Below are 27,618 nucleotides of genomic sequence, written 5' to 3'. Positions count from 1 at the left end.
TCCCATACTTGCATCACATCGTCTCGCATCTTCTACTCTCCTTGATCCCTTAGCTGAACCACCAGTCACGCGGTCGGTGTCCTTAGTCTTGTCGTTGTCCATATCAAGCAGGTATAAGGCCGCATCTTGACTGATCACAAGCATGCTCGTTGTCTGGGCATTAAGCGTCCCAAACAACAAACAACAAACAAGCAAGGGTCAACTTCTAACACACATATCATAAGTATGGTATACTACCCTACTAATCACAAGTTTTTTCCTAAACTAACATTCACAAATAGGGGAACTATATTCAGCTCTAGATTGCACAAGCATGGGGAACTAAATAATAGTTCTAAGTTATAGTTAGTTGATGCCCGTGTATATACATACAGACGGTTTGGATATCTATTCAACTATACCTCATGGAAAGGAAGGACAAACACAACTCCACGATCGGGGTCGACTCTCAGCCAACGAATCGCTGTCCCACAGCTCCACGATCAGGGTTAGCCGCTCGCTAACGCACTGTCGTTTCACGTTTGTCCTCGTTCACGTCCATCCCCTAAACTTCGCCATAGACTAGCCCAATCCAGGTCACCAGTCTTGGCCCTCCAGCCCGTTCCCGGTCACTTGATAACAGACACATGCCAGGCAAGTTAGTAATCATCACAAGGCTCCCCGCCTTACATGTTCATCCCATGATCACCATCTCATATTGAAATATAACTTGCATGCATATCAATAAATAAGGCTAGCATCCTAATCACATAGGCATGTTCATAATGACAACAAATAGTATTTCTTGCAACAATATTCATATATCATCTCTGGCACGGTGCTTGCTAGGATACCACAACACTTAGTTGGGGTATGATACAAGATGTGACGTGGACCAATAACATTTAAGTGGGTGTTTCTTCTTTTTCCCATATATGTTTTAAAATGAAACAAAAATTCAAATACACTGTCAGATGTCGGTTTCCTATTGGTACACGTCAAATCGCGTCAGTCGTGTACCATACAATGAGGGTATGGTAGAATTCACCCTCTAGCATTTGCGATCATTGATAATCCTACTATCATGTTCATTATAACATTCCATAGCAAGGCATAAACAATCACAAACAATAACGAGGCTGAGGCCGAAGTGCTCTTACCTTAGAAACTTAATCACTTTTGAAAATGTTAATCTTCAAGATCCTAGCTTCCGCTTCCAAAACTCCAATATCTTCTCACACTCAAACCATAAACTCAAGACCTTTCCCTAAAGATTAATACACTCACAACTAGTAGTTAACGTGTCTCAATGTTTTGTGTTTCTTATCAACTGACTTGCCTCCCTCTTTTATAGTATAACCCCTTCATCCAAAATTGTTGCACGTGCCCCTAGTCCATAGGTTTTCCAGCAAAGTTTCTCCCTGGCCTACACGTCCATTTATTTGATCCTCATCATACTTCGTGGAGTATTTTGGACAAACACCTCATGCTATAGCTTCATAGATTGGCCAGCGTAAATTTATAATATTATTATATCATAAACAAATTAATCAAATAAAAAAAATATTTACATTTACTTTTCATTTATACAAAATAAATAATTCTATATATTAAAAGCAAATTATTATATACTTAGAAATATGTCTCTGTGCATCGCCACGAATATACATACTAGTAATTTTATGGCTTATAAAAAAAATTGATCTTCTTTTAGTCTTTTTACCAACTTAATTGATAAATGACTTTTATATATCTAAATAGATTTTCTCTTATTTGATAATACTTCTGTCATTCTTAATTATTTCTCTCTACATAAGATTTTTTTTTCCATCGGAAAAATCTCTACATAAGATTTAAATTCTATCTAATTCCATGTTTTTTAAAATGTATATTGGGGTCTACTTCTAATATATCATTCATTGTCATTCTATCTCTCAAATTCACCAATCCACCACTACTTAGCATTCTCATTCCAAACATCAAACTTGAAAGCTTAATTGCATTTTTTATCTCCTTACTTTAGACTATGATTGATTTTGATCTCCTATTTTTTTCAAGCTAATCAAGTCCCTCTAATTGAAGAATAGTTTTTTCGCCCCTCTGTTCCCATACGGATTCAGTTGCTTGCCAGAGGATGTGTTTTGTGCCATAAGAGGAAAACGGTGATACAGTCGATTGCCTCAAGGAGTCCATTGTGTAGCTTTTTGTCTACTTTCTTGCTATTCGGTGAGTGCAGTACGGACACTCCCTTGAGTATTCTAGGTTCTTACACTATGCTTTGTGTTGTGGCTGAGAGAAACTTCATCTCTGAATATTTTTCTTCTTTGCTAATAGATTTGTGCATGCCAAGGAAGCATACATTGCACTGAAGATTACAATTTTTGGTTATGGATGGAGCTCTGATTTCTATCTTCCTTCAAGTTGAAATTGCTGGCGAATTTCGATTCATGGTTTTGGCCGCAAGATGTTGTCCTTCATTGAACACATATCATGATTATTTTTCAATTGTTTTCCTACAGAAACAATTTGTAAATTGTAATTGCTTTGCCTTCTATGAATTTTGTGATGTTTAATGTTAGTTTTGTGTTCCCCTTCAAATTTAATGTTTCCCAATTTTCTCCTTTTCATTTTCGTTAACAGAACGGGTTCCTCATCTTCCTCTTCCGCTCCAGTAAGAGACCTCATTTGTTTGCCTTCTTTGTGCTTTTTGATCAGTTCCACCTCATGATTTTTGTTCTTAAATAGAGATGATTTTGCATTTCAAAGATCATGAAACTTTGGAATCTTACGATTGCTGAACTTCTATGTGCGTAAAAGAACGTCTATGTACATCTCTATAATTTTATATATATTGATTTAAGGATGAAATGACCAAGACCATTGTCTACCAATTTCAGTGTGTGATGTGGGAATTGGAAAACTGTTAAGCAGTTTACCATATGATGATTTAGACAAACTAGAGGAAGTCAAAGAACAATTAGGACTCTGATAACTGTGTTTTTTTCATTCATTACCTGCAAGTTCATTTAGTCATATTAGCTACGTTTCTAGATGGATTTGGTGACAGCGCAATTAAGACGGGCCACAGAGAAATATGAGTGCATAATTTCAAAAATTACATCTTATGAAGTAGTCCCCTGCTCAAGAAGTTCCCCAATACTATAATTCGTTTTATTCTCTCACTCATTTGCTACTGTTTTCTCAATTGATTCTCTCCTAATTATTTACAAAACCTCTCTTCTACTTTATATTAGAAAGCTATTCTTATCAATTTTTCAGTGAGGTGGCCAAGAATTCCATTCATACATTTACAACTTTCAATACAAAGCTCTCTTATAAGGTCAAAGGTGACATCATAATTTTAATTTACATGTGCTTATTGTGTTTATTGGATAATTTAGTCGTTATATATTAGTAATTCATATCAGATAGGGAATTCCATAAGGCATAATTAATTAGCTAGGATTTATATAGTACATAATTCCTAAAAATTAAAAGTTGACAGTTTAAACATTAAATTTGATATCAATGTCAATAAAAACTTTGTGCTAACTTTCGACTAACTCTCTTACCTAACTCTTTTTCTTCTCTTTGTGGCCATTCAATACAACTGCTAATTTTTTGTTGAATGTATATAATGACAGGAGCGGGCAAGGGGAAGGGAAAGGCTTAAACCAGGTGGTACAACTCCTATTAAAGAGGAAGAAGAAAAGGAAGATTCTGAGAAGTAGGACAACAATAGTGTCGTAATTTTTTTTTTTTGATAGACAATAGTGTCGTAAATGACTTTTCTTTGTTTCTTCAACTATCTTGATATGTTTCCAAGTGTTGTTTGCTATACTTAATTTAATGGTATGTTATGAACATCATGTTAGTGCATTAGAAAGTTTGAGCTTTCTTAGTTTGTTTAGCCACCATTGCAATGTATGCCCTTATATTCGATATTAATTGGGTTATTCATGGTGAATTGACAAAGATACAATTTTATCATTTAAGAGGTGTTTTTTTTTATAAGTTGAAAGGGAGATTTTATCATACCTTGAGAGATCAAATGTAAATTATATAGTATCATTTTTTGTAAGTGGTTAATTAGTTGGTTAGATGGTAATTTAGTTTGTGGTTAATTATAAGGATGGAGTGGTTAAATTAACTTTTATGTTTGAAGAAAAAATATACTTTTTTTTCCTTCATTGGAAACATAGAAAAATATACCCTAATACAATTTTTGTATTTTTTTAGTGGACCAATACGAAGTTTCTTTATTCTTAGTTTTTTTTCCAATAAATTTCAAAATGATTATTTTTGTAACAATACAAATAATCTTCCAAGATTCTTTATCTTTTTACTCTTATTTGTAGTTTTTTAAATGATTTTATGAGTAAAATATATCTTAAAATAATACATAGTTAATGATTAAATATATGTGAATGTATACTTTTTTTTTACATCGGAAAACAAAACAACAAAATAAAGAAACTAAGGCACATCCAATCGATCCTTCAACAAAAGGAGATCAAGATCTAGGGAGGGGTTCCTCACTTCACGAAATCTCAACTCCAAAGAAGATATTCCTTGCCTCGCTAGGTAGTCTGCTGGAAAATTAGCTTCCTAACGAATCCAAGCTAGCCTGGGTGTCCACTCCCTTGCCAAACTGACTTTTAATTTCAAGCAAAAGAGTAACATGTGAATGAAGCTTCACCCTCTCCTCATCCACAAGCACTTTTGTCAACATCCGACAATCAACCTCACATAAGACCTTCCTGAGCCACGATTCCAGGTGTAAACTAACACGTACGTCTCTCAACACTAGGGCTTCCGCGAGCCAAGGGCTAACCATCCTCTCCTTCAACATGTGATGCACAAGGGATATGATCAGGAAGTGGGGTTCCTGGCGGAGAAGTGAGAAAATGAGAAGTTTGTATTACAGATCTGTTGAAACTACTTTGTCACAGGTAGAAAAGACATTTTTCTTTCTAAAGAAGTCATTTAGAAAAGTAAGCTAGGCCAATAGGACCATAAAAGACCTATAACATGAACTGTCTATGTAATTATTCTTGGGTGCAAATTTAAGAGACGAACATTCTTAAGTACAAGGCTACCTCAAAATTCATATGCTTCCTGATCATAGACCAGATTTCATTATTATGCTAACAAAGTAAATATGAAGTCATCTCTTTTTGCTATTGTTTTCCTCTACCATATGCCATAGTTGTGTGAATATGCTCAATATTGCACCAAATTTTTTAAAAGTAAGCTTCATATGCGCGTTAAGATTGTACGATACAATCTGTACCCAATGCCATTGTTCGTCACTACAAACAAGAAAGAGAAGAATTGTAAATCAATATTTCTTTTACCAAATTGCATAAAGGGACATAAGTTACAAAATAAAGTGGCTTCGATAAAATATAGAATCTTCAAGTTTCAATTTATGATTAATAATTGTAATACATTATGAGTAATTAATTTTGTTTTGCTTGACGGGTTTTTAACCTGTTCAGGATACATCAGTGGTCCAGTTAAGGATAGAATAAAAGAGATATACAAAAATGTTCGATAATTTAGAATTATAAGAGTCATATATGATATATAAAACTTGATTAAAAATAATTTAAATTAATAATTTTAAAAATAACAACAGCATGAGACTATTAAATTTTAATATAAGAACTAAATTAAATAGTGCAACATTTAAATAAACAAACATAAAATTTACTCAACAAAAAAAAAACATACAGTCATAGAAGAAGAGAAAAAAAAACACAAAAAAAAAATTCTTACGCTTCCACAATACAAACTCAAACACGTTCATCGTAAAAAAAAATCACTTTCCAGTTTAAGTTTTCTTATATTTAAATGAAGTTTTATTCTTTAATTCATAAACTTCCTTTGGATAAAAATAACAAAAATAACACACATTTAAAAAATTTTACACTAAAAAAAAATGAATATCCCCGTGCATCGCACGGGTAAAAAAGACTAGTGTTAACATATTTGAATCTCATCATCACAATACTTATTTTATGATGACTAACACAATAGTCCATACTTATAAAACATGATTTTTTATTTGATTATATGTTAACATATTTGAACCTCATCATCACAATACTTATTTTATGATGACTAACACAATAGTCCATACTTATAAAACATGATTTTATCATGATGAAAATAACAATTGTATTATATTAACAATCAACATATCATGGGTGCACCAAATATGATGATGAAAAACTATAAATAGGTATAAAGTAGAAGTTGTATCGTAAAAAATGCTTTCAAAAAATAAAAATACTCTCATTTTTCCTAATTTTTTGGTTTTTTAACTTTTGACATATTTTCAATTTTTTATTGTTTATAAACTTAATGTTATTTATCTCATTTTCTTCTATCTATAACTTATTATTTATCACCTAGCATATCGTATTTGTAGTCATCACAATTCTCTCTAATTACTTACTAATTACTATCATCATCTTTCTTTAATATAACTCGCCTTTAAATAAGGACATTTTAATAAAATTATATATAATTAATATGCTCTTAAACTGTGTGCTTAGCTACCTTAAACAACAAAATATTAGAAACGACACAATTGTTGTTTCTACTATTACAAAGAGTTTATTACAACAAAGTTTTACATTCTTTAATTTTAAGTAAATATTATTTTACTGCAAAAATATATTAATATATGCTCGTGCAATGACATGGGAAAATGTCTTAAATGAGGAAATTCAGCAACCGCATCAAACTGTACTTGTTATACAAAGAACATACATAAGAAATATAGGTGACATTATCTAGATACAAATCACAAACAACAAACTATAAAAAATCCGACGTATTCGAACCTAGTGAACCTCTTGAATGGTTATAGATTCCATGTTATATATTGCTTTCAAAAACACATTTCTACCCTACAAAACTCCCCATCACAAGTTTCCGTATGAAGTATGGGCTTGTTCACCCGGATTCTGATGTCGGTGGTGCCAATACCGATATAACACTTGGGTCAACACGATTATGGAACATGGAGTAGAGAAACTGGAAGGCTTTTTTTTTTTGGAGTTGAGGGTGTTTCACCTTCCCCTCATGTTCCTGAGTGTCTTACATCCACTTTAACGGAGTGTCATCTCAAATGCTATGGAGGGGTTGGAAGTGATCTCCGTTTTGCAAAATTTATTTTGCACAATTCAACAATTTTGCTATCCATGAAGATTCTTCGTGTGTCGCCTTGATCAGTTGAAGAGGTGATGGAGCTGCTGGCAGAGTTCGCTTTGAGCCCAAGGATATCTGCAGCTTGTGAACTTTCATGTGATTGAGTGTTAGTAGCTGAGAACTTTCCTAGCTTGCTTGATGACATAATGTACATGCAGAGCATCAAATTCATGCCTTAGGATAAGCTGTTACGGTTTAGTGATTTACATATTGCAAATTGACATCAGATTTCTATCTTTTGTACGGATCATATTTTGTGTTAATGTTTTGCAAGTGATATGGGTTGATTGCTTGTGGCAGCAAGAGAATTATCCTTTTTCCTATATTGTTGAACTTGACTAATCATCCATGTAAGACCAAGCAGCAACCTCCGGAAATAGCAGGGCATCAGAAACGCGATGCATCCCTTCACCCTTCCTTCTTCCCGCAGCTTCCAATTCAGGGAAAAAGATGTGATCAGAAATCCGATTTGAACCACCACAGCCACCAACACCCATAAGCATAACCTCAGAATCCAACAATGGCTGCTTTTCAATCCACTTCGCCGAACAACCCTTTAACAAGTCGCACCAGGATCGAGAAGACGACGCAAATCCTCCCGAAAGATGCAGCCGCTCCTTAGCACGAGAATCCTTCACCGTCGCTGGAGGAGCCACTGAAACATAGCTTTGTTTTCGAGACCCACCCTTCATCTTACCAGCAGAAATTTCAGGCTTCACAGATAAATAAGCGCCTCCAAGCCTGACTCCATCCAAAGATTCCATGGCTCTTACCGCATCTTCCTTGTTGGCGTATCGGACGAAACCAAACCGAAATTTTCTCCCTCTATTCCTCTTACGTTGCAGAAAAACATTAGTCAGTTTACCATGTTGCAAGAAGAGATCCCTCACATTTTATATAATATATAGATATAGATATAGATAGATATAGATTTTTAATAAATTATGTATCTAATAAATTTTCTACTTGTCAATTAGTCACTTTTTGTTCAAAATAAATCAATGGGAAGTTGAAATAATTAAGCTAGAGAGAAAAACTAATGTGATATTGAAAAAACAAAATGTGAGGAGATCTTTCCATTATAAAGAATGGAAGCCTTGCCACATGAATATTGTAAAGGTGTTCCATTCATCATTATCGATGTACGTAGCTTCTTTGTATGTCTCATATATTATTCTTCTTGAATAAGGACATGATTGGGATGAGTCTTACATTCATCATTCTCCATTTATTTTTTCTAAGCTACACGAAAATTGAACTTGGGACTTTCTATGATATCCTATTCTTTCGATCACTTGACCACTCATCAAGAATGCTTACTAGCAATTCATTGAACAAACAAATTATATACAACATCTCTTCCTTTCTCCTTATAGTCTTCACATTAGGGTGGACTTGAATTTGATACTTGAAGTGTTATATCCTCTCCAATGAAATGTCAACTCATTTTAACTCATCCTGGCTTCTCTAGAAGCACCCAAGGAACCATTTGAAGGGGCCCAAGCATAAATTAATAAGCCAATAATGAGAATGATGGCCCCTGCCAGAAAACCCTTAGGAAGGGAGGAAGCAACACCAAGGTATGGCAATGGCAAAGTGAACACATAGATGGATATTGGGACTGCCACAAAAGAAAAAAATTCATCAATTGGATATACCTCATAAGTCATAATTTCACACATATGCGTACATTTGTTATTTATCAAGATCATTTGTCCCCAAATGATGTCTCATTTTCTGTCCCACCAATAAAATTATGTTATGTCAATTAAAAACTACTCATGTAAGGTTATAAATGTCATATTCATGTGTTTTTTAATTGACATGTCACAATACCATTAGTTAGGACAGGAAATGAAACATCATTTGGGCACGATTGATCCCAATCCCTATTTATATATGCATACCTGAAAATGTAGAAGCAAGACAAGATACAACAGCTGAAGAGATCTTGAGGAGATGAAGTAATGCAATATTGTAACCTATGTTTACAATAATGAACAGCAATGGCAGCAGAGGGGCACCAACACATCCTGGAAGCAGAAAACCTTTTTATTCATCACAAAAATAACAAAAGAAAATTTACTTATATATATTAATTGTGACTTCTCACTTCTTAAGTTTGGCATTCTATCTGCCCCTAGAAGATATCACAATATGGAAAGAAAATACAGCTTACCATTTGATAATGTACCAATGTTTATGAAGCAGGCTGCACCATCTTTAAGGTAGTTTGGCAGTTGACTGAAGGGGATGCCCCATAATTTTGACAAGAAGGGGAAAAGAAGGCATATAAATAGTGCCTACACTAAGCATAATTTCTTGCATTCAGGATTTTATTTGTATTTACATGTCAAACTTTTTATTGTAATAAAAAAGAGATGGAAATTTCATAAAAAGCTGTAGGATACCTACTTGGAATGCAGATCCATATGAATTGACAACAAACAGGTCCAAAGAACCTCCCTGTTTCAGATAATATTGATGGGCATATTCAATCTCATGGAAACAAATGACAATCTTAAAGTAGAACTAATTTACAAAAATGCATCTGAAAGAGTCCATCATGTATCACCAAAGTGAAAGTTTAGTAATATTATTTTTTTGTTTCAAGTTCCTGCTCCTCTTTCCCTTGTTAGTTTTCGATCCCAATCCATCATGGTTTTGTAACAAGACAATAACCACGTCGACCAGGGATGCCAACTTGTATCAAGTTTGACGCAAGTGTGCTTGTGAATTTAGCAAAAACTGGTATAGATTAAGGTTGCATTTAGGTAAACATCTTAGTTAAGCCCTTATAGCAATAAGTGTTTATCGCATAAACACTTAATGAAAACATATTTAACTATTGTCATTAGTGAAATAAGTGCTTAAAAAAATAATTGCCAGTGGAAGTAAGTGTTTATTTCAATGTGTATATTTCAATAAGCGCTTATTTAAATAGGATAATAAGCTATATTTACATAAGCTCTCTCAAATAATCACTTCCATGCGAGGCCTAATTCAAGTTGCCAAATGACCGATGCAATGCTTATGGCATTTGAAGGCCACGAGGGGACATTAGTCAAAAGTTAAAAACAATTCACCATTGTACTGACCTTCAACTTTCTGTTAGCATCCAAAAATATTTGTTCCTGCAAATTATGAAAATGCTAGTTTAACCACAGTGAAATAATTTGAAAGATAGAAAAATGAAAACACATTATGAAGCACAATAACCTTCAACACGGTATCAGCTGCTTGGAGTAAAAATGAAACTATCATCAAAAGACTCCAAAACATACCACCTTCCATTAATGAATTTCCTGCACCGGCTCCACTGTAATAATAAACAGGCATAAATCATAAATAAGGCCTTAGAAACATATATTTATACATGATGATACAAAAAAAAGATTCAAAAGTTTTACAACACTTCCTAGCAGAAAATTTTGTAGTCTGTTTTCTCATTGTTCAAGAGTGCATTGTCATTGCAAATACTTATATATAAACCCAACCATCATCATGTTCTCAAATCGTTAAAGAAAACTAAACTACTGACCTTGCTACATTAACAATGACACCAATGGTTACAAGAAGACATCCAAGTAGTTGGTTGACTTTGTATCTTCTCCCAAGAAAAATAATTGACAGGAGAATTTGCCACACTAGAAAAGTCTGCAAGAGATTAAGTTAATTATACAACTTTAAACATATCCAAGGGCAATGCTTCTTTGGGAACTAGAAACATCAATGGTTGATTTTTAAGATCATGTCAAAAGTTGTGAATATTGAACAAAGCCATACATAAACTTAGCTTTAACTCTCAATTCCCTTTGCAATAGATCAATTGAGCTTACATCAGAACTTAACTAATGTAATGTTTGATAATCTAAAATTAACCGACTATCATGATGTATTAAGATATCTAATCATGATTGTAATAAAAAAATTCTGATTGATAATTTCAACTTCTATTTTAATGCACCTGCACCAATTTGATATCACTATTTAGGAGATTTTCAGTTCTCACTTTCATGTCAAAAGTCTGAAAATAATTCTTAAACTCATTCCATGTAGTTAAAAAGACCATGTAATTTAATAGTCCATTACAGTAAGAAGCATTACTTCATTTTAGAAGACTTAAATTAAATGTTGTCATCTTCTAGATCAATCATGTCAGATGCACAACAGTTAAAGATGAATGACAAAAAGCAATTTGCTGGTGATTAATTCATTTTACCTGAGACAAAATTGGAATTGATGCACCAGAGAGAATTGCTGATACAAGAAAGAGACAAAAATATATCAAATGAAATTCAGAATCACTTCTATTTTAACTTCTGGATCTGCATCCTGAGTATGAGTGTCACAACGTATTTGCATCAGCTTCTAATTCTCTAGGAATCATTTCTACCCTTACAAAAGCTACTCATTTAAATTTATTTTAAGATCATTTTTTGCTCAAAGGTTTGGAAACCTACAAAGTTTTCAAATACACACTAAATTATGAGGTGTTCGGGTACGGATTTATTAGAGCTTATTGAAACTAATCCACTAGAAAATGTACTGAATAAGCTCCAATAAGTGCCATTTCGTTTGTATCCGAACGGGTGAAATCAATAGACAAGTGAATTTGATGACTCATGGATAGAAGAATGGATAGAAAGTATGCAGAATTACCTCCTGATGCCTTTCCAGCAGCAGCAGCAAGAGCCTGCAACAGACCAAGAACTATAAATGGAGTCTTAGGCACATGTAACATCTCATTAGTAACAATACCCTCATGGTGCCGGATATACATAATGGCAAAGTACACAATTACATATCTGAAACAAACAAAAATGTAATAACAGTTGAATTTGTTTCCAATTACAATCAACCACCCCATGCATATTTACATTTTTTTTTATATATGACTAATTTAAGATAGAGTACTGATAGGTGATAGGTAGACATCCGATTTTGGGCTAACATTCAATAGACATACATATTAGCGGTTGCCACCAATTTTTGCCGAGCTTAAAAACCATAGCTAATGCATATGTCTATTTAATGTCAACCAAATCTGTATATTTATCTAACATTATCTTATGTGACTTATGAGAATGTCAACCAAAACTATATATTGAGGTTGGGAATGAATATTCTCACGTATGTTACAAGGTTAAAAATTCAGATTCCCGAGTAACAATTATTCTCAGGAATGAAATAACCCCCAACTTCCCTATCATTTCATTCCCATCAAATAGGTCGTGAATCTTATAAGAAAAGAATTTTTTAAAACATAACTATCCACTTTCACCACATTCTATTATATATTTTCCTTTTTTTATTTTTTAAATTAAATAAAATTTAACAATATTCACCGAAAAATATTTAAAATTTAAAAAACGTAATTATAAAATCTACCCGAGAATAACATTCAAAGTAATACATTTCTTGAAATGTTAATCATGGGAATGTCATAGCATCGCAGACCTTGAAACAAACTCTCTCTAAAATAACTTATAAGTATAAACTTTTATTCACAAGTTAGTATAAAAAAGTGAATATAAATATTAAAATTTTTTAAATAAGTCATAACTATTTAAGATAAATTCAAATAAAATCTTATCAATGCACCATTATATAAATAAATCTAGTAAGGTCAAATTTATCTCATGACATAATGCATCATATATTGACAAGTAATACGATTGAATATGTGATAGTGCATCATATATTCACAAGTAAACCCTTTACGCTTTAGGGTTGTACAAATTTATCTCAATAATATGATAAAAAAAGGACACAACTACTAAATATTCGCTATAAAAATAAATTTTTGATGTGACAAAAATTATTTGGATATAAAAAAAATTGCTTGTATCAACTATTCACAACTACTAAATATTCGCTATAAAAATAAATTTTTGATGTGATGAAAATTAATTAGATGTAAAAAAAAATTACGTGTATCAACCTTTTTTAGTCTTTTACCAATATTAACCACCGTTTGGAAGAAAATAGCATATTTCTCCTAACAAATATATTTTGTTATTCAAACTCATGTTAGAAATAACTTGTTTAACTCTTTAAAAAGAAAAAAAGACTTGTTTAACACTAACACATTTGTATATCCTATGTAAACATTACATAATGAAATTATTTTAATGTAAAAAAAAAGGTTTGAAATAAAATTAAGTAAAGTACCCGAAAGTGGCAAGCTGTGCGAGGAAGAAAGGGTATTGTTTCATCGGAACCAAAGCCAGCTTATACAGAACTCTGTTTCCGACGCCCATCACCACCGTCACGGCGGCAGCCACCGCCACCTCCACCGCACGATTCACACTTCTCTCCGCTGTGTCATCATTCCCGCCATCCTCGTCAACCCTCCGATCCCCCACCGCATAGGAGCAGAGCCCCAACTTCTTCTTACTCCCCCACGCGCCGCCGCCGCCGCCGGTGGACCCCACTGCCACCAACCGCATTCTCAAGAGTTCCGGCATTGGAGGAGAATGCCTGTAACGGACTCTGCAAATTCCGGCGGGAACCGCGGGCTGCCGGAGTTGAACATGGCCGCACGATGTGGTGGCGCCGCCGCCGGATAATTGCCGGAAAAATAAGGCCATGATCAATAGTACAGAGAATGTGAATATGGTTATGTATGAACCAAACACGGCCTTATTTATTATGAAGCATTATCCCTTTCACTATGCTCTTTTTAAGTTTGTGATCTTATCATATGGTATGATGATATGATTATTGCTGAATCACTGATCACATCATCACCAGACTGGTCTACATTAAAATATATGAACCACAAATACAACTTGCATTTTGTATCTTCATTTTCTCAAATTTACACATTTTCTTATAATCTACACATTACAATCATAATGTTTTTTGTATTTTTGGTCATGTTATTCATGAGTGCTCCCAATTACAATTTTGTAGTCTATTGCATTGAAACATGGTGAGATGATATGAGAAAGCGGATTTAGGCAACCTAGTTTGAAGATATATTGTGTCTTTATGTTTTTCTAGGCTCGTGTTTTAAGGGCTTATGAACTGTTAGGAGTACTGATCTGGGCACTCTTTGACGTATCATCTACTAGGTGAGAGACACTACTATTTGACGAGTGATTCATCTACCTGACGAATGATTCATTTACTTGGGGGCAACTTCCTTATCATGCGGTGACCTTTTTCTTATGTTGTGGGATACCTCCGCCCTGTCTTTGGATATACATCGTCTCTTTGAGTTTCATGTATTATTTACCAACTTTAAGCAATTTCGTGCTTTTTTGGACAAGTTATGTGTAAGAGTTGTTTTATATTTAGCCTAAGATTCATGTATTTAGGGTTATACACCTAGGTGACATATTATAATTGAGATCACTTGATGAATGCAAAACAACAATTAATTATGTCCAAAGAGCTCTAACTTTAAGTGAGATTTTGACTTTGCCACCGTCATCATTCACTCAACACTAAAATTTACTATGATTTTTTCCTTTAGAAAGTTGAAATTCCAAACCATTTTAGTGGATTTGTATCTTTTATAGAGTTCATGTTGAGAATCACAAAATCAATGTTCATGTATTGACAAATGTCAATTATTTAATTCAGTCAATGTTCAACGAAAGGGATTACAATTTCAAATTGAATTCTTCACTTGTTTTCCCAGCACAATGCATGCACGTGCTCTACTGGTAGAAATTTTCATCTCTTGGTGAATGATTCCAAAGGGATGGTCAATTGGTCACCATCAACTCCAATGTTGCAAAGAATTTACTACTTCATCAAAATTATGTATTTTCATTCTTTTTTATTAGAAATTAAAACAACGTAATCATCATATCCAGTTAGTGCGTTTGTTTCTTTGTCCCTTTTATTGTTATAATATTTTTCGTTTAATTTCTTTATATAATCTGACTTTACATTCTCATGGCTGGTCCTGACAGTGATCTTTGGCACTTTGACAGCAGCTTCTTCTTATCTGGAAATATGCATTATTGAGTCATTTTGTGGCTTGAAAATTTTAAAATAAATGAAATAGAAACTAATAATCAACTAGACCGCTAATGAAAGCTACTAAGCTATGAAGAACCATTTCAAATGGTTCAGAATGAAGAATTGAAGTGAGTGAATATGGTTAGATGTACTAATAAAACAAATAAATGGTTGAGCTAAATTATATTGAACTGAGTTTCAAAAAAAAAATTATATTGAACTGGTCAAGGAAAATGAGGACTGAATTTTTTTTATTTATAATGCAAGCTTTATTACTGTGCTAAACTTGCCTGTAAATTGACTAGCTAAATCCTCTAATTATGAACCCTACAAAATATATCATAAATTATAAAGAGAAATGCCAGCAACACACTATTTTTAAGACATTCTTCAACACGTTTATTGTTACTAGTTTTTTTTTTAAGTCAACACATTTTTTTTTGAATGAAAAGTCAACACATTTTTAAGAAGTGGAAAAATGTGTTGATTTTTCAAAAAAAAATAAATTCAATCACATATTAAAGTGTGTCTTTAAAAGAGTTACTAGCATTTCTATGGTATAAGTATTTGGAAGTTTGGAAGTTTGCTTTGCAGCAAATAGGCCGGTCCCTTTTGAGGCATTGAGATCATCGAAGTGTGTTTTGCCTTTCCTAAGAAATCGTTTTTCCATACACAAAGATCAATATTCGAAGCCTTGACAATATGCTTTGGAAACCTAACTATGTGCTAGGATTTATTTGTAAATTGCTTGAAAGTTTGAATTCTCATTGACATTGTGTTTGGTGTCGGAGAAATTGGCAAGAGAGAGTTATGAGAGAGAAGTAAACTCACCTTATTTGCTATACAGACGACAATAGGTTCTTTCAAAAAAAACAAAACAGACCACAATAGGTGAGAGAGATTGCAAAGGGTGTTCTGATACCTTTATGCATGAGGTCTCCGCAATTTGATGAGAATTGAAGGAAATGATGTTTCTTTTTTTGGTTCCTGCAAAATCTACTGGACTTTTGATATCATTTTCTCCATTCATCTTCTCTCTTTTCTATTCGCAGCTCTCTTTTTCTTGCCTAAACAAAAGTGAGTGCTAATTAATATTACAAATGCTACATCATTACATGGACTAACTTCGTTTTTTTTTTGTTACAAAAGGAAATTATAAAGAAAGATAAACTAAACTAGAGCATCTTGGCAAAGATGGGGAACCACCTGGGATGGTGGAATCCTCCAAACCTTCCGGTCCCAGCCTTCGCTAACAGCCAGCTTCGCCAAAGCATCCGCAACGATGTTCCTTTCCCTCGAAACGTAACCAATAGTCACATTCCAATCTCTAGCGAGTAGCTCCCGGATTGCCAAAATTTCTTCCTTGTGCCAATGGTCCTGTACATCCCCACTGCTATTCAAAGCATGTTGCACCTCCATACTAGCCATCAACATAGCAAGCCACTGATCGGAAGCCCAATTCCCATGCGTGTGTGAGCCCTTTACGGACCGTCATCGCTTCCGCTCGCCAAGCGCTGCCTGCACACAGGAAAGTTGCAAAACCAAAAACCCAACGCCCTACGTGATCACGAATTACGCCACCGCCACCCATCCTATCATCGTTGCGACGCCAACTGCCATCAATGTTCAGCACGACGCACTCGTCTCCATGAATGGTCGTCGTGCTTGGATGCGCCGTCGGCATCCCCCACCGCTGGAACCTTGCACATCCACACGAATACGCTGCATTACTTCCCCGGATCGCCAAGGAGCCTGGTCGAAAACAAAGCTATTACGCCACTTCCAAAGGTTCCATGCGATGGTACAAAATAACCATGTCTCTTGAACCTGTAACTTGGCAAACAACCAATGTCTGAAAGGTGCCGCCGCTGGAACCCCAGGTGTTAACCTCGCAAACTGGCTCCAGCCCATACCGACCCTGGACAACGAAGGAGGACATGATCAACATCTTCTACCGCCGCACCACATCAGATACATGTTGGCGACGCTGCTAAATGACTGGTATCGCTTCGCATTTGTAGGAATTGAGTCTTTGCCCACTAGCCACAAGAAAAATCTCACCTTCTCTGGCGCCTTGACTCTCCAAATCATCTTCCAAAGTTGTGATTCGTGGCCACCATCCTCGCATAGCATACTGTACGCAGTAACCGTAGAGTAGCGTCCATCTCTCGATTCCTTCCAAAGAATCTTATCCTCCCCCATTGGTGCAGCCGAGATTGCAACACCCCTTATCTCCTCCTTTATATCTTTAGGAAGTATAGTATATAAGCCATCAAAATTCCATCTGCCTTGGTTCCAAATGTCTGCCACCGTCAGCGCTATATCTGTTATGTGTACAAACGACACCCTGCTAGCCAGTTGCCCAGAACCCAACCAATTAGAATACCAAAGTGAAGATGTTCCAGCACCAAGTTTTGGACCAAATCCATGTGCAATAGAGTCCCTTGCCTTCAAAAGACCCTTCCATACATATGAAACACCACCTCGCATTTGTTCCATCAACACTGAGCCGGAGCGAAGGTATTTTTGTGACAGCGCTATTACCCACAACTTCTCCTTCTCATGCATCATACTGTGTACCAATTATCCCAACAACGCTTCATTATTTTTCCTGGCACTCCTAATACCGAGCGCTCCTTTTTTGCCTTGGGTTGAACCAGGTCCTTCCAAGCTACCAAATGCCATGCTCGACCATCTCCTCCTTTCCGCCATACACAATTGCGAACCATTTTGTCTATTTGATCGCATACAGAATCCGGTAACCATAGGGACTGCATAGCATGTACCAGATGATGCGAAATGGTTGTCATCTCATACATATCTTGTATTGTTCGAATACATATGATGCGAACACCTTTATATTATATCAAGATTCAAGATACAAATGTATGGATAAATGGGTTATAAAACAAATAAATAATTTCGTAAATAAAATTCAGTTAAACAATCTTATATGAATCATCAACGGGTGGTTGGTTCAAGTGGTCACATGTTTGATTCCCCTTAAACAAGGTTTCCGGTTCGAGTCTTGTAAATGAAAAATACTTCTACTGGGAGAATTAGCCCCACCATGATGTGAATGCTTCCGGCTCAAATAGGATTGTCTTCCGAATGAAGATACTTGTCTAAAAAAATAAAAAATGAACCATACGTGTTTACTTACCATTACTATAATTAGTAAGGAATGTTACCAATTCCCTCCTAATTCAAGGGGTTATCAAAGAAATCAAATCGGGTAAATGGTCACATTGGTCCCTGGATGTTCGCACCGACTTCAGAATCGTCCCTGGATGAATTTTATTAGGCTCGCGGTCCCCAGATGTGGCAAAAAATAGTCATATTAGTCCCTGACGTTAAAATCCTCTAACGTCCGTTAACCCAATTAATAAAAGTCAACATTATCTTTCTAATTTTCTTTCACTTTGGTCCCTTTCTTCTTTCTTCCACCCTCTTCACCCCCTCCTTCCATCATTTTCACCAAAACCCACCCTCCATCATGCTTCAGAGGCTTCCCTTTCAGTGTAACACTACGAATGTTAGGGAACCTGCGGGTCAAGATCTCAGGAGAGACAGAGTAACAGTTTCCAATGAACACACTCCTCCTTGACCATCTCTCAGCGTTGTACCACTCTTTGCAAACCAGAGAAACCGAGCTTCGATCCTTGCGTGATTTCACCATGCCAAGAACTCGTTCCAACACCTCATCAGGAAAAGGTGAAGCTTGGTTCAAGATGTTTGGTTCTGGAGATTCCTTCTTTCTGATCCTGCACTCCATGTTCAACACAGAATCTCCAAAACCCAACAGAAAAAAATCAGAACTTTATAGCACCCTTTTGAATCAAAATGAGATTTGAAAATTGAAAGCAAAAAACTTCTCAATAAGAAAGAAGATTCAATCAAAGTGATCCAAAGGGTATCTGGAAATTACAGAAAATCTTCCAAAGCAATATACAAAGGGTGCTTTTCAATGGTGAAAACTAGCTTGATGTGTGTTCCTCAGTCTTTGACTACAAAGCTGGTAGCTTTGGTCCATGATTTGAAGAAAACAGAAAGAAAATTAACTGGGGTGTAACTGTAAACAATTTTTGGGGACCCCAGAAGAAGGACACTGAATCTGAGATCCATAAAATGGGAAGAGGTGGAAGAAGATGCAGAGTGTGTGTTATATATGGATATTAGAATAAGAAGAGTGATGACAAAGAAAATAAAAGACAGGGTCAATCAAAGTTCGGATCTTTACCATGAACCAAAGCACTCAAATCACTTTAGTTTTACTGGATGATGAAGCCAAAGGACCATAGGAACTTGTCACCCTTGACATTTTATAGCAATAGCTGAGGTGGAGATTTTACTCATGGAGGGTAAATTTGGTGTTAAATCTGAGTTGGGTTTGTGTTAAATCTGGGAGAGAAGGTTTGGGCATGGTTGGTTGAAGAAGGAGAAGAAGAGTGTTGATGATGATGATATGAAAAAAAAAGAAAAAAAAAAGGGAATGGGTTGATGAAGAAGGAGAGGAGTTTTTGGTGAAGATGATGGAAGAAGGGGATGAAAATGAATAAAGTGAAGATGAACAAGATGAAGATGAAGGAGGTGAAGATTGTGGGTTTACGTTCTGGGTTTCTGAAGCATGATGGGTGGTGGGTTTTGGTGAAAATGATGGAAGGGGGGTGAAGTGGGTGGAAGAAAGAAGAAAGGAACCAAAGTGAAAGAAAATTAGAAAGATAATGTTTACTTTTATTAATTGGGTTAACGGACGTTAAAGGATTTTAACGTCAGGGACTAATATGACTATTTTTTGCCACATCTGGGGACCGCGAGTCTAATAAAATTAATCCAGGGACGATTCTGAAGTCGGTGCGAACATCCAGGGACCAATGTGACAATTTACCCAAATCAAATCACCTTTCAAATTTAAAATTGAAAGTGATTTGATAGAGTTGATGAGTAAGCAATAAAAGTAACAAGAATAATGATAATATTAACAAACCACATCATAGTCAATGATCAAGTGAAACACTAAAAAAAAGGCAAATAGAAAGAGACACTGAGGTCGGCATGGACAACAAACAACAACAACAACAACATTCAATTCCTTGATCCACCACATCTTCTTCTTCTTCTTCTAGTCCCTTTCTACTGCCCTCTTCTTCTTCTTCTTCAATCCATCCATCGATTCATAGAAGTAGTTGTAGAATGGGTATTCTGTACGCGCTGGTAGCACGTGGATCGGTGGCACTAGCTGAATTCAGCGGAACCGCCACAAACGCCAGCACAATCGCCAAGCAAATCCTCGACAAAATTCCCGGAAACAACGATACCCACGTCTCTTACTCTCAAGATCGCTTCATCTTCCACCTCAAACGCACCGATGGCCTCACCGTTCTCTGCATGGCCGACGATAACGCCGGCAGTCAGTATCAAAATCACTTTTTCCCTTTTTTCCCCTTCCAAACGAAACCCTAATTGACGATTAATTGATTTTGCAGGGAGAATCCCGTTTGCGTTTCTCGAGGAAATTCACCAGAGATTCGTCAGGACTTACGGTCGCGCGGTTTTCTCTGCTCAGCCTTATGGGATGAACGATGAATTTTCTAGGGTTTTGAGTCAGCAGATGGAGTATTTCTCTAGTGATCCTAATGCTGATAGGATCAATCGTCTCAAAGGTGAAATGTCTCAGGTATGCTGATTTCAATTTTTGATTTTTGATTTTTTTGATTTCTGTGATTTGGATTACTGGTCTGTGTTTGATTCAGTGACTCACTGGGGTTTTGGGTTTTTTTAGTATGGTGATTTCAATTTCAAATTTTGATTTTGGTTTCTTTGATTTGGGTTTGTTTGGTTTATAGGTGAAGAATGTGATGATAGAGAACATTGACAAGGTTTTGGAGAGAGGGGATAGGTTGGAATTGCTGGTGGATAAAACTGCTAATATGCAGGGAAATACTTTTCGATTCAGGAAGCAAGCTCGTCGGTTCAGAAGCACTGTTTGGTGGAGAAATGTCAAGCTCACGTGCGTTTGATCTCTCTATCTTAACTGCTATCTTATTATGTCTCTGGTTTTTGCCTGTTGTGGTAGTGAGTAACAGTGAATATAGTGATAAAGCTGCATTGTATTGAATGAAATTTGCATCTTCCGGCGTGATCAATAGGATTTTCGTATGTGCCAACTTCATTTGAAACATTGAGGTTAAAGATGTAACGATTTTATAGAATTTGGGATGGTTCTGATAGTGCTGCCGGCCTCGGCTTAAGCTTAGGTGGTTGGGTTGGGTGTGGGGGCATTTAGGGTAGAGCCGTAGAGCCAGAGGTCCTAGGTGGAAGTGTTAGTAAAAATTGCTCAATGAGTAGAAATGATTTCATTGTTAATAGTCTTTTTTCTGTTGCATCAAAAAGAAGTGATTTTATTAGAAAAGGAAAGGGATAGAAGTACAAATAATTGAAGGATAAGAAGTCCGCAACAATGACAACAGGTCAAGGAAAATAGAGTTAGAGACAAAAGGGAAACTCCTACAAACTAGTCAGTGTATGAGAGCTGTGTTGTTCCTTGCATATTCAGCATATTGACACACTTGAATAAACCATGTGCTGAAGTCTCAAGGGAAATCATGAAACAATTCTATCATATGACAAATTCGACAGTGAGGATTATCCTTGAAGATGCAGAGCATTCATTTCCAACTGCAAAATCCTATGAAAAATACATTGCCACACGATATTTCATTTTCCTTATTCTTACTGAACCCTTGAGAATGAATGTGTATAAACTGATCCAATGAACTCGGACACACCCAATAAAAGGGCAACTTGACTCAGTGTTAACTGTTAAGGAACTCCCTCTAAGGCATGTTCCAAGGAAGGGTTGGATCCATTGCAGGCAGTCTTGCATTCTCAAGAGGATGATTCAGGGACTCAAACTTGAAACTCGTGACCTGTTAGTCACACGAAAGCAACTTCAACTAGGACACACCCAATGCTCACCAAATATAGAAAATTTACTCCAAAGCTATTGCACAGCTAAGCAATGGAGAAATAAGTGCAGCAAAGTTCATGTGACACACAAGAGGGAACTATGTGAATGCATGGAACTTGCAACAAATCATTAGTACGAATCCTGTTGAGTGCTGTCCAAACAAAGGTTTTGGACCTTAGAGAAAGCTTTATAATTCCAAATTGGCTTATCTAAAGCAAAACTATCCCTTGTAGGAGAATAATGAGAAACTGAAAGCAAGATGTGCAAGAAAAAAAACAGTTGTAGATTCATGGGTTTAGATTCTCATATCAAGTGAAATTATAATAACATGTCATAAATTCCTATACCCTGGACCGACTTCTTATTATTGATGCTGCAATATCCTATTGTTTGTCATATAATAAATGTAAAGTGAGTTTGTTTGACCATCTAGAGTTCAATTAAGCAATTTTGAATATTCATTTGATAGTGATTGTCCTTACAAGTGTTTGAAACTTATAATTATGTAGAGTAGTGAACAACTTGTTGCCTTCATAGAACCTCAGTACAATTCATCGTTTTTAACTTGAGTTAAGATGCTCATCTTATTGGTTACAAAACCACTAACAAAGTGCTTGTATGTTGCAGGATTGCTCTTATACTCATCATACTTGTTATAATTTATGTTGTGCTGGCTTTTGTTTGCCATGGACCTGCACTACCATCATGCTTTTAGTGAAGGGTTGGCAAGTTAATTTTATATATTCTTCCTTGTCATCACCGGCTTGCAGAGATCGCTCCTTTTTTTTGTCTTCAAATGTTATGCAGACTCCCATTTGTTCGGGTTCAATTGCTGGGCTGTCTACATGTGTGATGGTGAATTCCTTGCAACAGATTCGTAGTGTTTTTGGTTTAATTGTTCATTATGATGCTTGAGGGAAAATTTGTGTATCATGTCTTTCATTGTATTCTCTCATCAACCCCAGAAAAGTTGGATTGAAAAGAAAAATGACTGAGTTTTTAATTTATGTAAATTAATGGAGTTATGGATGATTTTCTTCTCTCCATCAAGAGAACGAAGGGCAAACTTTTGATGGATGTGAACCTCATAAACTTTAATATATATTATTATATTTGTTTATATTTATCATTTTCTGTTTAAACAACTCATCCAAACATAGTTATGTAATATCATTGTATTCAATTCCGCTCTCTTCTATCAATCCAAAGATACGGTGGTGGTAATATTTTTGTTTTTAGGGCCTGGGTGTCTTTTTCATCTTTTGACATGTAACTAGTATATGTGCCCGTGCTTTGCACGGTGTGTATTTTCTAAAGAATTTGTTGACCCAACATAAATTATTCATTAGGTAGGGGTAACGTATTCCATTTCGTAGGTTCATAGAATTAAGAGACAACCCAGTACACCATAATAGACATTACATGGCAAAATGAAAATAACAGTACAACATTCAGGGCTAGATAGCTACTGATCCTCGTCGTGTATTAATACATCAATGAGGCCAACTTCTTCACTGGTGAAAAAAAATGTTAAGGAGTCACCATCTTTCAATGAATGTGACTTGCAGAAAGCCCTCCAACCCCTACCAATCCTTGCATATGTCCGTTGTTCTGTTACACCAAGAATTTTACAACGAACCTCTTTGCCAGCTGGGCCTCTCAATATCCAGGTGTATAGTTTACCGTGAAGTAGATAGTCATAAACATGAGCAGGCAAATTCTACAAAGCAGAACAATTAATATTAGAATCATTGTTTTAGAACTACAAATGAAAAGTAAATTGGTAACACAATACCATCTGACTCGTTATTGATTGATTACGTGAGAGTCTGCAAGAGAAGAAGCATGGATACAATATCCAATCTCGATCCTGAGGTGTTAGGATATCTTTGCAGTCTGACTCTGTGGATTTTGCATCACAAATCGAAGGAGGAGGGGGAGTTATAACTGGAGGTGGAGGTGGGGGGAGGTAACATACTTCCTCAATACCTTCATTGTATATAAATAAATCAAAGTTGGAAAAACCCCGGTATTTAAGAAGGCACTAGTTCAGGCCTTCCAATGAATAATACTTACGGATCTCCAATAACCCTTGTCCCAAAAAAGGCTTTTCAGTTTTTCTTTCATATGATACCAAATGCATCTTCCCAATGGGATCAAACAACTTCCACTGCTGAGTTAGTTCATGATCAAATTCTTCAGCAAATCTAGGTGAAACGAATGCTATTTCCTGAAAAATCAAAATACGTATTTCTGTTGACAGATTCTAGTTAAATTAGAACATAAAACAATTAAGCTATATAATGGTAGACACCTGCTCAGGTAATGATAGAATGGCAATTGAATCTTTACATCCTAGAAGATCATCAACGAAATTCAGCTCCATTTACAGAGATTTGTTTTGATCTTTGAAAATCACTTGCCTGCAATCCCGTTTGTCTAAAGCTGAATATATAAGTACTCGACAATACACTACTATATTATGGCCGATTTTATTATTCTTGACAATATGGTTCAAAACATATGAATGAAGCTTTGAAAAAGTCAATGATATTCAAATGATATGTTACCATTGTATGACATGCATTGAATTCACCTTACCAAGTTTGTCAAATTTATCTATCTAGTTTACCATAGTATATAAAACGCGTTATGAGTATACCTCGTTTGGAAAATTTGGTAAGTTAGTATTGCATAGTATAAGTTATGAGGTATACCCGTTGACAACCAGGTGTGAAATTAAAAAAAACGGGTATCTTTTTTAGTTGTTGAAACCAGTTTAATTCGGTGGATTACAAAAACATAGCTTATATATTTCCTAATATATGTTTTAGTTATAGTCTTAAGCAGCATGAAATGCATTTCCAAATAGTTGTTTGTCTATATAATTTGACAATGGTATATTGACTATTTTGGCAGGATTAAATAACCATGCACGTAACTGATGCCAACAAATTTAATGGCAGAAGATAAGATTCAGTAGCAGAGCTATTCACATGATCGGGCTCAACGCGTGACACTTCGATGGAGGGCTGGCCGTCGTAAAGTACCAAGGCCATTGCTTGTGACAACTCTTCTTCCTCCGACGATGCTAAAGATACTCTCTCACGAAGAGTCTCTTCCTCGTTTGCATCTCCATAACCTTCCCTAACAGCTCCGGATGGAAGATAGCTTATCTCCTGCTGGTACATATCATATACTCTCAAATGAAAATGAGACGGGGCAAACATGTTTAGAATACACACATGAGTTTGATCCAAATCATATGCGTCAACTATGGACCTCCATCCATGTGCCAGTACGGGCTTTTCAAAATCCATGTTAAAATCCACCACATAAAACCTCTGCAAAGGGTCTTCAATCAGCCACTTAGGTCCAAGAAATCCAGGATGTGCCAATACTTGTTCAATGACCACGTACTCCTACAACAACAATCATAAAGAAAATGAAAATTTACACAATGTCTTGAAGGTTTTTGCACAAAATGCCATGAACAAATGGCATCACGCCATAAATCTTCTCCGTGAAATACGTAATCTTAAACATCAATAGACTCTATACACAGTCTTGTAACACTTTTGAAAAACTATCAAATATTTGATATTTTGGCAGTTTATATTCCATTACCTACAGGTGATGATATAGCGTTTTGATGATAAACAAAGTGTTCAAGACAAAGTAAGAACTAAGCATGATGTGTGGTTTTTCCATGTTTATGGTAAGGTTATATTTACTCCATTATGTAACAAATAAACAGAACAAAATCTCAAGTTGAAGCAAGTATAAAACGCGTACGTCGTGTTTGTGCGGGAAGAGGCCTATTGCATCCATGTACCCACCCCATGGCACCAAGTGAACCATTGTGTAGAGGAAATATGATAATGAGCTTTACTTGAGAGAGCAAGTGTATCATGCAAAATCCTGAGATGCATCTTAACCAAGGGGCATATTTATAGCAATAGTGTGCAAGTGAAGGGCAATTTTGTGTTGCTTCTCACTCTACAGATTTTACACATAATTCGCATCCTTGAAATAAAAACCACATGATTGGAATTTAGTTTGGCAAGAATTAATTTTTCAGAACCCACCTTAAAGGCACTATAGTAAAATAAATAAATTTTTTAAATAGAATGAGAGATATTGGAGTAATGTTCTAACCTACCCAAGTACAAACATCTAATGTATTTTACAAAGGATGTCACACGTTGCATGTAAAACTAATTGCAAAATCTTGTAGAAAAAAACTTACATCATACAACTAAAAGAAATGTCAAACTTCCCTATTAACAACCACCCATCTGTATAACGTTACAGGCATAACTAATGTAATAAATGGCACTAATCACTCCCCATCTAACCCAATTTATTAGAGACATGATCTTGCATATACTAAATCTAGCAAACAGAGCATTATGCAAGAAAATCTCTGTTGGGGCCAATGAAGCGGAGGCCAGGGCTGTCTAATCAGCCGCACACTGCTGCAAAATGTCAGGAGAATAATTGCCAAACTTAGATATATTGATTCGGGAACTATAGAATACTATTATTAGATGCATCACCCATTTGTTCATTCGAAGCTTCCCTTAAAGGAGAACTAAAAGCAAACTTCATTTTCACTATTTATAGACAGCATGTACACGTACACGATCGAAGTATGTCTTTGGCGGAGGGTTCACTATAAACAGCCAAGGATTTGTGAGTAGAACTCTAGAATGGAAAACATAAGCCTTAACTGCATTTCTTACACTACAACTACCCTTCTTATTTGTAGGTGCTACAATTTTTTTAGTTCTTACCCTTCATTAATTATATGATATGATGCATAACTAAAATTTGCAAATGCAGTGGAGGCAACCAGAGATATTCCCATCAATGGTGATTTTATTAAAATTATCTTAACTATTGATGGGAAAAATTCAACGCTCAGTTTTTGGTCCCAACTGAAGGAGTGCATCAAATATCAATGTATTGATATAAATAATTCAAAGTTCACGGCCTTGTGTGTTCATTGCTATTTAAAATTAGACTCAACATGGTTAATGCAACATGTTTAGGTTTTTAGAGAAATTACAAAAATCATTTTATTATAAAAGCAACTTACTTTAAGATTAACTTACTTAGTTAGATAAGTGAATCATTCAATTAGAACAGTAAAATACTTTGTGGGATATGATTAACTGACATAGTTAGATAAATTAATCATTCTATTATGAGTTTAATTTTGATGCACCGACGGCGTAAAGTTTTTTTACACCGTCAACCAATCAGATTTCAAGGATGTGTCATGTCAATTAATGAAATTAAATAAAAAGAGAGATTTTCTCACATTCTTGAAATCTGATAAAAGTAACTTACTTTAAGATTTAACTTACTTAGTTAGATAAGTGAATCATTCAATTAGAACAGTAAAATACTTTGTGGGATATGATTAACTGACATAGTTAGATAAATTAATCATTCTATTATGAGTT

The 27,618-nt window shown here is 35.4% G+C and overlaps 2 protein-coding genes across 3 annotated transcripts; one reads left to right on the top strand and one right to left on the bottom strand.

Moving 5' to 3' along the window:
* Positions 1-8,309: 8,309 nt before the first annotated feature.
* LOC130733316 (protein CLT3, chloroplastic-like) lies at positions 8,310-13,978 on the bottom strand. Of its 2 annotated transcripts, XM_057585452.1 has the most exons (10): positions 13,375-13,977; positions 11,863-12,008; positions 11,423-11,460; positions 10,742-10,857; positions 10,420-10,519; positions 10,299-10,334; positions 9,616-9,666; positions 9,380-9,503; positions 9,108-9,233; positions 8,310-8,821 (listed from the first exon to the last, which is right to left on the bottom strand). In XM_057585452.1, the coding sequence occupies exons 1-10, from the start codon at positions 13,791-13,793 to the stop codon at positions 8,649-8,651; spliced, it is 1,329 nt and encodes a 442-aa protein (XP_057441435.1). In that variant the 5' UTR covers positions 13,794-13,977; the 3' UTR covers positions 8,310-8,648. The 2 variants fall into 2 exon arrangements, with proteins under 2 accessions (XP_057441435.1, XP_057441436.1); XM_057585453.1 differs by lacking the exon at positions 11,423-11,460 and having other exon boundaries at positions 11,863-11,896; positions 13,375-13,978.
* Positions 13,979-20,184: 6,206 nt separating this feature from the next.
* Positions 20,185-23,267, top strand: LOC130733315 (vesicle-associated membrane protein 711-like). The gene is made up of 4 exons (XM_057585451.1): positions 20,185-20,587; positions 20,664-20,854; positions 21,024-21,187; positions 22,775-23,267. Exons 1-4 carry the CDS (start codon positions 20,371-20,373, stop codon positions 22,860-22,862), a joined length of 660 nt encoding a protein of 219 aa, XP_057441434.1. The 5' UTR covers positions 20,185-20,370; the 3' UTR covers positions 22,863-23,267.
* The last annotated feature ends 4,351 nt before the right edge of the window (positions 23,268-27,618 follow it).

The sequence above is a fragment of the Lotus japonicus genome, chromosome 1, assembly GCF_012489685.1.
Source record: "Lotus japonicus ecotype B-129 chromosome 1, LjGifu_v1.2".
NCBI lineage: Eukaryota > Viridiplantae > Streptophyta > Magnoliopsida > Fabales > Fabaceae > Lotus > Lotus japonicus.
Note: the sequence above shows the minus strand (reverse complement) of the source record. Positions and strands in the feature narration are given on the sequence as shown.

Coding starts and splice junctions, on each gene's coding strand:
- LOC130733316 (XM_057585452.1), bottom strand. CDS start 13,793: ATGGCCTTATTTTTCCGGCAATTATCCGGCGGCGGCGCCACCACATCG. Junction 10,858..11,422: donor CAATTCCAATTTTGTCTCAG/GTAAAATGAATT, acceptor AATCTCTTGCAG/ACTTTTCTAGTGTGGCAAAT. Junction 9,667..10,298: donor ATGCTAACAGAAAGTTGAAG/GTCAGTACAATG, acceptor TATCTGAAACAG/GGAGGTTCTTTGGACCTGTT.
- LOC130733315 (XM_057585451.1), top strand. CDS start 20,371: ATGGGTATTCTGTACGCGCTGGTAGCACGTGGATCGGTGGCACTAGCT. Junction 20,855..21,023: donor TCAAAGGTGAAATGTCTCAG/GTATGCTGATTT, acceptor TTTGGTTTATAG/GTGAAGAATGTGATGATAGA. Junction 21,188..22,774: donor TGGAGAAATGTCAAGCTCAC/GTGCGTTTGATC, acceptor TGTATGTTGCAG/GATTGCTCTTATACTCATCA.